The sequence below is a fragment of the Galleria mellonella genome, unplaced genomic scaffold, assembly GCF_026898425.1.
Source record: "Galleria mellonella isolate WM207_F2 unplaced genomic scaffold, CSIRO_AGI_GalMel_v1 utg64, whole genome shotgun sequence".
NCBI lineage: Eukaryota > Metazoa > Arthropoda > Insecta > Lepidoptera > Pyralidae > Galleria > Galleria mellonella.
The window spans coordinates 9,723,210-9,735,881 of NW_026442133.1; the positions used below are offsets into that span (position 1 = coordinate 9,723,210).

At 32.1% G+C, this 12,672-nt stretch overlaps 2 protein-coding genes across 6 annotated transcripts; one reads left to right on the forward strand and one right to left on the reverse strand.

The window, feature by feature from the left end:
• Positions 1-48: 48 nt before the first annotated feature.
• On the forward strand, positions 49-9,291 carry LOC113512431 (WASH complex subunit 4). 5 transcript variants are annotated; one of them, XM_052900265.1, is made up of 7 exons: positions 49-93; positions 1,455-1,853; positions 3,507-3,795; positions 5,364-5,530; positions 5,616-6,103; positions 6,189-8,324; positions 9,077-9,291. In XM_052900265.1, exons 2-7 carry the CDS (start codon positions 1,802-1,804, stop codon positions 9,281-9,283), a joined length of 3,339 nt encoding a protein of 1,112 aa, XP_052756225.1. In that variant the 5' UTR covers positions 49-93; positions 1,455-1,801; the 3' UTR covers positions 9,284-9,291. The 5 variants fall into 5 exon arrangements, with proteins under 5 accessions (XP_052756225.1, XP_052756226.1, XP_031762923.2 ...); XM_052900266.1 differs by lacking the exon at positions 49-93 and adding an exon at positions 2,066-2,183 and having other exon boundaries at positions 1,464-1,975; XM_031907063.2 differs by lacking the exon at positions 49-93 and having other exon boundaries at positions 1,464-2,183; positions 3,460-3,795.
• LOC113512399 (tigger transposable element-derived protein 4-like) lies at positions 9,218-12,580 on the reverse strand. The gene has a single exon (XM_026896280.3). It carries the CDS (start codon positions 11,698-11,700, stop codon positions 10,222-10,224), a length of 1,479 nt encoding a protein of 492 aa, XP_026752081.2. The 5' UTR covers positions 11,701-12,580; the 3' UTR covers positions 9,218-10,221.
• Positions 12,581-12,672: the final 92 nt, after the last annotated feature.

Consider the following 12,672-nt stretch of genomic DNA (forward strand, 5'->3'; position numbering starts at 1 on the left):
ACAACAACCGTCACTTTTGACAACTGCTCAGTCAATTGCTAAGAACGTCAATACGCTATTTGACACTGCTACGAAATGTGGTCATTCAATAAGGTAATAACATAAAAAAAATATTTATCTCTTTTTTATCCAAAAATATTGATATTTTTTCAAAATAAATTCAAATTATTTTTTAAATTTCTTCAACCACAAGAACGCTTTATATATGGCTTTTATATATTTAGGTTGACTGAAATCGAATCATTACTTGTGATGAAAAGTGGATACTGTACAATAATCGGAAGCGCTCGTCGAAATGGCTGAACCCCGGAGACCCAGCCAAATCCTGCCCTAAACGAAAATTGACTTAGAAAAAGTTATTTTTTCGGGTTTCGGCTTTATACGGGTCATACCAATGTCTCCCGTTCCATCGTGGAGAACAATCGTGAACAGCTTGTATCTGAAATCGAGAGAACATTAACTTGAATCTCTGATTGGGGACGACAAAACTTGGTCCAATTTAATCCCTCTTAGACACAAGTTTGCGCGTTCACCGCTAAGATAACCCCATTTGCTGTGGCTCCACAGTTCCAGGGCATGTCTCTTAACATCTCTAAAAGCATTGGGATCCTTGGTGTCGACATCTCTAGTGACGTATAGTTCCGTGGCCACTTCGAAGATAAGGTAAAGCTGGCATCTAAAAAACTCGGTGTCCTTAATAGAGCGAAGCATTACTTCACACCGGATCAGCGATTAATGCTTTATAAATCGCAAATCCAGCCCCATATGGAGTATTGCTGTCACTTATGGGCGGGAGCATCTAGATACTAGCTTGAACCCTTCGACTCAGTGCAACGACGAGCTATGAGAATTGTCGATGATCCCAGGCTTGCAAGCAGTATTGAACCCTTAAGTCTTAGGAGTGATTTTGCCTCACTCTGCGTGTTCTACCACTTATACAACCGATTGTGCTCAGAGGAATTATTCAATATGATGCCTACGCCCAGTTTCTATCATCGTACGGCTCGCCATCGACAGGGAGTTCACCCTCATACCTTACATCCTAAATGGTCGCGTACAACGCGGTTACAGAGATGTTTTCTCCCACGAACACTCAGGTTATGGAATGAGCTCCCTGCCGAAGTTTTCCCAAGAGGCTACAGTATGGGGTTCTTCAGAAGGGGAGTAAAGAGGTTTCTTCAGGGTCGGCAACACGCACGTAATACCTCTGGTATTGCAGGCGTTCATAGGCTACGGTAACCGCTTACCATCAGGTGGGACGTATGCTTGTTTGCCACCTCAATGGTATAAAAAAAAAGTTTCAGTGGGTAGAGCCGGACAGTAAGGCGCCAATTGTCAGCAATTCGAGCTGCCCGACTTTAAATGCGGTCTAACAGAAGGAATCGGTACTGTGGTGCTTCTGCCCATAGGTGAGAACAGTATTCCATATGTGGCCTGACTTGAGTTTTATACAGTTTCAGGTGATGTTCCAGCGTAATATTCTACCCTATTGAGCACCTCCAAAATTTTGGAAGCTATCTTAGCTTTTTCCTCCAGATGACCGCAGAATTGGACGTCGCTAGATATATCGACGCCAAGAATCCCCAATCTACTTATTATCAAGGGAAGTGCCCTGAAAGTGAGAAGATACGACAAACGACTATATAATTAGTAAAAAGAGGACGAAAGATATACCATCATCTTCCACGCACAACCACTCTTTGGAATCCACTTCCAACAGCAGTATTTCCGAACCGATATGACAACGTAACCTTCAAGAAAAAAGCATATTCCTTTTTGAAAAACCGGCAGCACACCTGCAATGTCGTTAGTGTTGTGGGTGATCATGGGCGGCGGTAGTCATTTACCATCAGGTGAGCTGCATGCTCGTTTGCCCCTGGTGTTGTAAAAAAAAATATGATTGACAGTTTTTATTTTATCATTCCTTCTATGTAATTTCTTGTTCTTAGGTGTACTCTCAAAAATTATCTGTCACGTGAGTGTAATGGGCTACTGTTGGCTTATTCTCTTCCAATATTGTTACCTTTTATAATGTAATTCTTATAAAATAAAATATTTGTTACAGTGGATATTGCTCTTTAATTAAAAGTTATGAACAATAATATGTGCAATTGTGGCACAGATATATACAGATATTTGTGTGTTTATGTTTTCATCATGCTGTGTACGCATTATTTTGAAGGGTTAGTTTGAACAAAACATTATTGTACTGTATAAATTAATGTAACATTGTTAATTCTCTGTAATGTGTACCTATTGAAATAAAATAAAAAAAAATTGTGATTTAAATCACATTCTCCTAAATTATCGTCTTTATAAACATTCTGTTCATTTCAATTCTTTCCGTATTCTCGAATCTACTTCTGATCCAGCATTATTGGTTTTTAATAATTAAGGAGTATATAATTTGATTTCCTCTTTTATTTTTAGCAATAATATTAAGTGGTAAATTCTCTCAGTTTATGTACTTTACATATTCATATATATTTTTAAGGTTAAATATATTGTAATTTCTATTTAGGTATCTGTCCTTTTCCTTATATTATCCACTAGCTGCCCGTCCCGGCTTCGCACGGGTGGACATTTTTACTTTTAAAAAGTGGCCATTAAGGCTGCACACGCGACAGAAGCTTAAAAATGAAGTAACTTCTCCCGTTTTCTCTACATTTTACTTCCCTGCTCTGCTCCTATTGATCGTAGTGTGATGAAAAGTATACTATAACCTGCCCAGGAGTATGAAGAATAAGCGTACCAAGTTTCGTGAAAATCCGTCGAGTAGTTTTTGTTTCTATAACGAACAGACAGACAGACAAAAATTTTACTGATTGCATTTTTGGCATCAGTATCGATCACTAATCACCTCCTGATAGTTATTTTGAAAATATATTTCATGTACAGAATTGACCTCTCTACAGATTTATTATAAGTATAGATAGAAGATATAAATTATTCAACTTTAGTGATCTGTATCTTAAATTCCGTCATCCAAAACTCGCTGTATTAAAATGCCCTTCCCAAACTTTTTTTTTTTATGGATGCACTTTGTGCCATGCCATATGAAGAGAAAAAAAAATGTGACTAAAGAAATTAATAGACAGTCTAATTAAAGACACAGTCTGTCGTCTTTAGACATAGTCTGTCTCATCTGTGGAAATTACTAAAGTACAACACTATTGAAGTAGTTCTATATCTATATTGTAAAATTAAAATGAAAATTAAATAAAAAAATATACATATATATGTATATATTGTAATATCTATTTAGGTATCTGTCCTTTTCATTATTCAACTTTTCTGATCCTTATCCTAATCTCCGTCGTCCAAAACTCCTTTACTAAGATACTGTTTCCCAAACTGTTTTTGGCGGTGCTTTTTGTGCCGTGCCATAAGAAAGAAAAAAAAAATTTTACCTTTTCTACACAGATATATTTTGTTTAACAATTATTGTTATTTATATAGCTACATTTAAAACTGACTGAAGGCTATCTTTATATTTTGATGACTAGAACACTTTAAAATGGGCGCTGATACAGAAAAAGAAGCTGGAAAACATATACTCAAAAGTTACGGAGAGTTCTTTAGGAAACAACATCAGGAACTTCTACTTGTTACTGAAAATGAAAAGTGGGAGGATAATAAAACTTATTTGCCTATACAAGTAATTATGGAATGGAATGAAATTCTCTCCATTAATGAATTGCTATCCTCGGATAATATATTGATGACCAAAGTCCTTAGCGTTCTATCTTCTTTGTGTGTCGAAGTAATGGAATTGAAAAAAGAAGCTTTTGAAAGGTTAGTGGTTTCCTCTAAATTTGAGTTGTTGCAGTGAAAATTTACATTAAGATAAAATTTTAAAATATTACATAAATATACTTAAAATATTTTGAATTGGTTATGATGAATTAACAACCCTACCTGGGCTATCAGTATACACTAATGGAGCACCAGTGAAAAATGATAGGTGAAAATAAAAGCAACTCAGTTGTCCCATTGTCAGGAATTGACAAGAATTAACAACAATCATTTCCCGGGGGAATCATGGAAATCAATCTACTAAAAATCCCTTTCCCTTCTACTTGAGTTATGTGTCAATAGATAGCTAACTAATATATAATGTTGGCCATGACTTCAACAATATTTTTATTTTTTTTATACAATTTAGAATGGCAAACAAGCTGACGGCCCACCAGATGGAAAGTGGTAACTATCACCTATAGACATGAGCAGTACCATGGACATAGCAAAGTATACTGTTTCACCCATGATACCCCCCATGCATTGCTATTCCTGAGGACTCAGGTGTTATTCCTCTGTACCCTGTAAATTCACTGCCATATCCCACCCTTCAAACCGAGGAGAGAAAGGGACTGTTAGCAATGGAGTTTAACAGTCCCATTGCTAGCAATATACCCTATCAGGTTGACCTCCACATGGTACCCCATGGAAACCATCAATTCTTGTAAAATTCATCACAATGGGCTAACTGACCTGCTTCATCCTCACATATCATCTTTCACTGGTGCCCCGTCAGTGTATACCGGTAGTGCAGTGGGGTAACCATTTCATTATCACCCATTAAAAAGACCCTTTAAACTGAAGCACAGTCATGCAAACACAACTGCTTTACGGTTTAAACACGAATGGGACAGAGGTACCCAACAAACGACTTTTGTACAAAGTCTCCCTCTGGTAATAATAATATAATAATAATATGATCAGAATATGTTGATTACCCTGAAAAATTTTTTATGTATTCTCCATCCTAGATAGTATGTTATACTAAATTTCATAACAATCAAATGAAATGTTAAGAATTAAACAAACACATTGACTTTTCTAATATTAGTATGGAGTTGTTTTCACCTAAGACTTTGATGATAATTATATATTAATTGACGATGTACTTCACCATTCTAAATACTAGATATATAAAATTTCATAATGGTTGGTTAAGCCATTAAGATTATTGATACTTTAATCTAATTTTTATGCAGTAGTTTTTTGCATGATACCAAAACAAATATACAGACATAACCTTCAAAAAAGGGCATATTCCTTTTTAAACGGCCGGCAACACCTGCAACTCCTCTAGTATTGTGAGTGATCATGGGTGGCTGTGGTCACTTACCATCAAGTGAGCCGCATGTCTATTTGCCCTCTTTGTTATAAAAAAAAAACATAATTTAAGAGAGAGACAGAGACATAATTTCTAAAAATTATTGTTTTAACATCTATTGGTCTCTCATATTAGTTTTTCTTAAATATATCCCATATATAGACATCCTCTAGTTACATTTGATCCTATTATTTAGATTATTAGTTGAATAACATGTACATTATTAATAAAAGAATCTTTTTAGACATTTTCCATTTTTGGCTGTTTATGAAGAATATAGGGATTGTGATATAAGTGCACAAATGCATGCTATATGCTCATTAAGTGCCTTTGTTACACGTTGTGATGATACTTTACGGAACCTTTGCAGTCAAGTGTTTGGTGTATTTACTGAAGTTGTTGTTAACATAAGTAAGTTTCATATGATATTTTAGATTCTATTAAGTATTTTAAAATTATAATACATAATAATATATAATTATATTATTACTTTCAGATGGTATTCAATTACACTACATAATTAAACATATTGGAGAGATATTTACAATTTTGGTCATCTTAGAACAGCTCATATCTATGTCTTCACTTCCTTCACATTGGAACAAATATTGCAAAACTCTTAAAGCATTCAGTCATATGCCAGATAAATTTAATATATTTGAAGATAAAATCAAAGCAATTATCACAGCTACTGAAAACATTACTTCCAAAATAATGAATGATGACATTGTCCAGACTTCTCTCCAAAACTTGTTAATTTTAAGAAAGAACTTGGTTGATAAAAGTAGTTCTACATTAACAACAGAATTTACACAGTATTTAAGACAAGCAATTACGAATCTAGACAAAATGATACAAGACAAACCAAATGGTAACAATATGTATAAATGTATCAAAGTGAACACTCTGTTTGTATTGACATCATATTTGTTTGGTACAATGGATAAAAAAATATTTAAATCATTGATTGATTTAAACACAAAGGTTTGTTATTATTTTTTTTTTTTACAATTTCATATTCAAATAATTATAATAAAAAATTATACATATAATATTAAAATATTTCCAGGCACACAGCATTAATTTAATTGGTACTACTGTATGGTACCCAGAACAATTTTTACAGAGGCATGTTCCATCATTATGTGCAAGTCATGGAAAATTATCCCAGACAATGTTAAAAGCACGTCAAACATATATCTCAAATAAAAAAACATCCCTTCATCGTGATATAACTAATCTTCACAACTCTTGCAACCAGTGGGTGTTAAATATGGAAGAGTTATTTTCTTCTCAAAATCATAAACTTAGTGCTACAGAAATGAATTTACATACCAGAACTTTACTAGACGGTCTAGAGTTAATATCAACCATAAACTATTCTCTTCTCACCTTGATTAACTTACATCTTTCTCTTGGAGTGCCATTATCAAGAAATATATTAATGTCATTATTCGAAATTATCAACATGATGAAATCATTACAAAATGCAGTCTCTAGAAATTATAACCAGATAATCAATTCTATAAATATGGTAATCCAACATTTAATATTTCAAGCCACATCATCAATACAAGACGTAAAGAAATCAGTAATGGCTGAAAAAAATTTTGCAAATAAAAGATTGGATGAGTTTACTTGTATTGTAATTGCTGAACAAGCCCTCAAAGGAACACCTACTATAGATCGCAATATCGCAGCTAATATAGCCCTAAGCTTCGTTCCCAATACAACATACATAGATGATAGCTATATTAAACTTGGAACTATATTGGAAAAAGTTCAGACATTATCAAATTTTATAAAATCTTTTGAGGAGTACTGTAACTGTGCTTGGATACTATGGCATCAAAACGTTATACCAATTTACTACGAACAAAATTTTAATACACAGTTAAATGTACTGAAGCTTAGATATTTTTTTATGGTACTGGAAGATTGTGCAATGTTATTACATGTGACAGATAAGCTATATAGCATGGAAAAATCTCAAAAATTTCTTATGAATATGCAGAATTTGATGGATGAAAAACTAATTAAAAGTACCGGTCAAAATATAGAAACGAATTTGCGTTTGCATATTCATTCTCACTTGCAGTTGGATGCCATTAATCCTTTTGAAATGAATATGACTAAAAAGTTATTATTAACTATAGACACTTTTCGGATATTAACAATTTACATGTGTGTTGTTCCATCTGTAGAACACTACCTGTCTACTATGTACTACAACTTGACAACAGTTGTTTTGTCCGATTGGAAAACTTATGGTGAAATGCGACAAATGGCAAACTTCAAATTTAATCTAAAAACTGTTCAAGACAATCTACCAACACAAACATTAGAACAGGGTCTCGATGTTTTAGAAATTATGCGAAATATACATATATTTGTGTCCAAATATTTATACAACCTGAACAATCAAATATTTATTGAGAAAAGTAGCAATAACAAACACTTAAACTCTATTAATATTAAGCATATTGCAAATTCCATTAGGACACATGGAACCGGTATAATGAATACTACAGTCAATTTTACTTACCAATTTTTAAAAAAGAAGTTTTTTACTTTTTCCCAATTTATGTATGATGAACATATTAAGTCAAGACTTATTAAGGATTTGCGAAATTTTAAAGAAACATCACCAGCTAATAATGGCATGTACCATTATAAATATGCAGAAAAATTTAATAAAGGCATTAAAGTTCTTGGCTTAGATGATGACGGGCAAAGTTATTTGGACTTATTTAGAGAGCTCATTAGTCAAATTGGTAATGCAATGGGATACGTAAGAATGATTCGATCTGGAGGCAGACACTGTTGTTCAGATGCTACAGTTTTCTTATCAAATTTGGAAAATACTGCATCTTTCAAAGATTTATGTATTGACAATAAATTGGGATCTAAAACTATTAATGCATCAGAAAATTTAGACCATAATATTAATGATTTAATTTCAAATTTCATACAAGGCACAGAATATTTCAAATTGCTTGTAGATGTCTTTGCTCCAGTATTCAGAAACCCAAAAAATGTCCATCTTAAAAACTTTTACATAATTGTACCTCCTTTAACTTTGAACTTCATAGAACACATGATTTTATCAAAGGATAAAATGACGAAGAAAAATAAAGTTGGAGCCGCATTTACAGACGATGGCTTTGCTATGGGTGTTGCTTACATATTGAAATTACTAGATCAGGTAAATATTGTCACTGCTTCTTCTATTATATCTCGAGAATTGAATTCCAAATTCATATCTGCAAATTTGAAGTACACTCATACTTCAAATTTTCACCTTTTACGATCAACCCCTATTTTTAATCGCGATTTTTATATTCTGCAATAGGGTTACAAGATAGCAATCGAATATAATAATTGTAGTACGATAAATTTTCATGTGTAGTTCTAGAAATAATGTATATGGTAAAACAACATTTACCGAATCAGCTAGTTACATTATAAAGAAGAAAAGTTTGATTGTTTATAATGAATAAACTCAAAAACAACTAAACAATTTTTAAAAATACTTTCACTATAAAAGGCTACATTATTAGCATTAGGCTATATTTTATACACTACAGTTTTTTTAAATAACTTAAAATTAACTAAAATTTTAAAATTGTACAGAACCGCTTCAAAAAAGATTCAGTTTCGGCCATGAAACCAGTTTCGGTTGGATATTATTAATTTAATAAATGCGAAAGTTTGTAACGATGGATGAATGCAAGTTTTTTACTTTTTCACGCAAAAACTACTGAACGGATTTGAACGAAATTTGACACACGGGTAGGTTATATTCTAATTTAGCACATAAGATACTTTAAGTATATACTGATTCACCCGTGCGCAGCCATGGAATGCAACTAATTATGTATATGTATTAATTACTGTTTACGAGAATATTAAAAAATATATAATAAAATAGTGCCTACTTATATAAAAATGTTTCAGGACTGCAATTTTGAATCCCTGCATTGGTTTGAATCTGTTTGGAAACATATTCAAGATGAAAGAAATCTAGTGGAAGACCAAAAGAATAAAGGATCTGTGCAATTACAACAAGCATTGGCACTTACTGAAAAAAAATTAAAGACTGTTGAACAAGAATATAAACTTCTTTATTACAGCCTCACTAGTGCAAGAATATTTTTTAGATAAAATTAATATATATATAAGTTATATAAAAGACACTAGGTATATACTGAAACCAAGTGATAAAATGCCCACTATATTTGTCATTAGTATATTACTATAACATTAATCTATAAATTATGTATCTTTTAAATATAAATATATATATATATATATATATATATATATATATATATATATATATATGTAAATATTTATTTTAATTTTCCTTTTGCACTATTACTGTGCAACTCACTACTTCCTATGCCAATGTGTTAGATTGACTGGAAAAATCTCTTTTAGATATAAGTTCGCCTTTGCTAACATTGCTATTAACTTATTGTTGTTACTGTGTGTTTTAGTGCAATAAAGAATATATATATATATATAATAATTAATGTATCTTTAAGTACTTCATTAAATTATTTATACTACTATTTTACAAAAATCCAAGTGTTTTATTTCTAAAATTTTTATTGTAAATGCAAAATAATATTAAAATCTAAATTAGCTCTTTTAACTACACATGCACATTAATGAGAATATTCCCCCAAAATATACTTTTTGAAAAAATTGAGATTAAGCAGTTTGCTCCTAACTATAATTCCAGATGAAATTGTCCAGAGTATTTTTAACAGTTATTAACTTCAGTTTCTAGCTAGATACTATAATAGGTTTATATTATAAAAATATTATTTAATTCAAATACAGTTGTAATGTATTTTTAGTCAGCAGTAACATACAATATATTGGTGATTAGGCATGTTTAATGGAGGATCAGGTAGACCTTGACCAGCTCAGGTTTCAAGCAGTTTTCTGCTATGTGCAGTACACCAATGTTTGTGACATCTATAGAGAGAGGCATCATATTATTATGATGCTTAATTATTTCAAACTCTTAATCAAATCTGCATATCTACAAATCACTGACCTTAATTACATAGTGAACCTACTTTTAAAACACATTATTCAATGCCTATATTTAATTCTGATTCATTGTTACTAGCAACAAATTGATGTATTTCTAAGAGAGCACCAAATTCAGTATGACTTTCTAAATATTTTGCAGAAGCCATCTCAGATGGATTTGCACTCTCACCTTGCAAATAAGACACTAGCCTTTTCATAGCCTGATATGCTTCTATCCCAGATGCAGATTGTAATTTGTTTTGTGATAGAAGCTCGGTAATGTTTTGTGTACTATCATTAGTTTGCACTAAATTCAAACATTTTAATGACTTATCACAAGAAACATACTTGTCCAATAAGTTTGAATACAATTCAAAATTAAATGGTATATTAAACATTTTACACCATTGAGACAAACTGTGGTCACCACTGCTGTAATCATTACGTTCAAAGTACAGACTCCCATCCTCTGGTGGGAAGAATAGTTGATTTATATATCTATTTGAAACACAAAACCAAGCCATACTCATCATGTTAATACAATCCAACAAAGATAATTGGCATGAGCCATAAGTAACTTTTTTTGTTATTTGTAATCTCCTGTAATTGAATTTAAAACATTCAAATAACTTGTCTAATGCCTTTGATATAAACATATGGCTGGTTGAGTCAATCATCCTTATGCTAGTAAAAGTTTCTTTCTGTATCAAGCTCCCTGGTATATTTAGAGCTAGTAATACAGTCTTGCCCTTAGAAGTAAGTATTTCATCCCACTGTTTAAGATAATTATTAATTGCAGTATAAGTCATTTGTGCACTATGATCACAATAATAATTTACTGGGAGACTTTTGACATTAAATTCTTCATCTATCATTTCTTTACCAATTACTGCCAATTCCTTTTTCTCTGATCCTAAACAATGAACTATACACATCAGTGATACATAATTATCTATATCTTGATCATTAACAAAACTTTCAAAATCCAGGTTGTGATATAAAGCAGTTACCCCACCAATATATAGATCCTTTATATCTAAATCATTTATAAAATCTACCCATTCTTCTTTAGCCTTTATACTGCATTGTATATCAGACTTAAATTTTAAAATATTATGCCGTACACGAAAATCCAGTAACCAGTCATCAATGCAATTGAAGTCTTCAGTCAGTGTTGAGACTATCTCTTGAGCTCTATCACGTAACTGTTGCTCCTTAACAAATTGCCCATTTTTTATTTGAAGTTCAAGCCATTCCATTAGTGTATGATCCAGATTAACGCAACATACTTCTTTAAGAAGGTTATACTTTTTTGTGTACTTTTTAATTAGCGATTCCTTTTGCTTATAAATATATGCGATTGTTTGCGGATGTACACCATATTCTCGAGCAATATCAGCTTTAGATTGACCATTATCAAGAGCGTGAATAACATGTAATTTACCAATTGGATCAATTTTGGTATATGATTTTCTAGGAAAATCGGGTAAAAAAGATGAATTATTATCGTTTTTGCTCAAATTCCAGAGTGACATTTTGTTAATCACTAATATTTAGTCTTTATACTCCAGTTACAGCGCAAAACATTGTCTCTTCAGAATCAAAAAAGCAATAGGCAGTAAAAATATTCTATTTTGTACAATATAAGTAGTAAAGTACCCGAGTAGCAATCAAAATTATTGCATATTTTAAAATACGATCAATATCTAATAAACAATAACATATAAGAAAAATTTAAGAACAAAACAAAGAGAAAGATTAATTCAACAGTTCGGCAATACATAGAGTAGAGAGACTATCATAGATTAATGTTACCACAAGCACAAAATAGGTCTTAAAACCTTTTTTTTTTTTTACTATAAAATTTACGACCACGAATTAGCAAAGGACAATACGTACTTTTAAAAACCTATGGAAAAGGAAGGAGTGGCCCATTCTATGCCGGAATCACACGACAGTGACAATGGCCTTATATCTACGAAATCTGGAAAATAAATTGCATGTTACCTTTTCAAAGTAACAATATTGAAATAAATGGATTTTTATTGTTGTACCACTATACTACTATCTTTATATGCCTTCATTTAAAATATCGTAAAAATATCATAGAGCTCTTATAACGCGGAATGGTCGGCGGTATTTCTCTCCGTCATCCAATGTAGAGTTAGATGCAGAGGGATCCTAGGAGACCGGCCTTTGTTTCGGTGTTCAGAGCTAATGAGTTATCTTCCCTGCACAATGGTGGAAAAGATAACTGAGGGAAATTCCCTTGTGCTTGGTTATATTTTAAACACAGAAAATATTCAATGGCAAATATTAATGAGTGCATTTTTTCAGCATGTGCCATTAAATTTTTATGGTATTTAACGTACTTTAGGTACGGAACCCTAAAAAACCTACTCTCCTGCTATTTACAGTGCTGCTTCAGACTATTGATTCGTACAGTTCTGTTTCCGGATTCTATATATTTATCTATTTAAACGTTGCCGAAGGCCAAACATTGATAA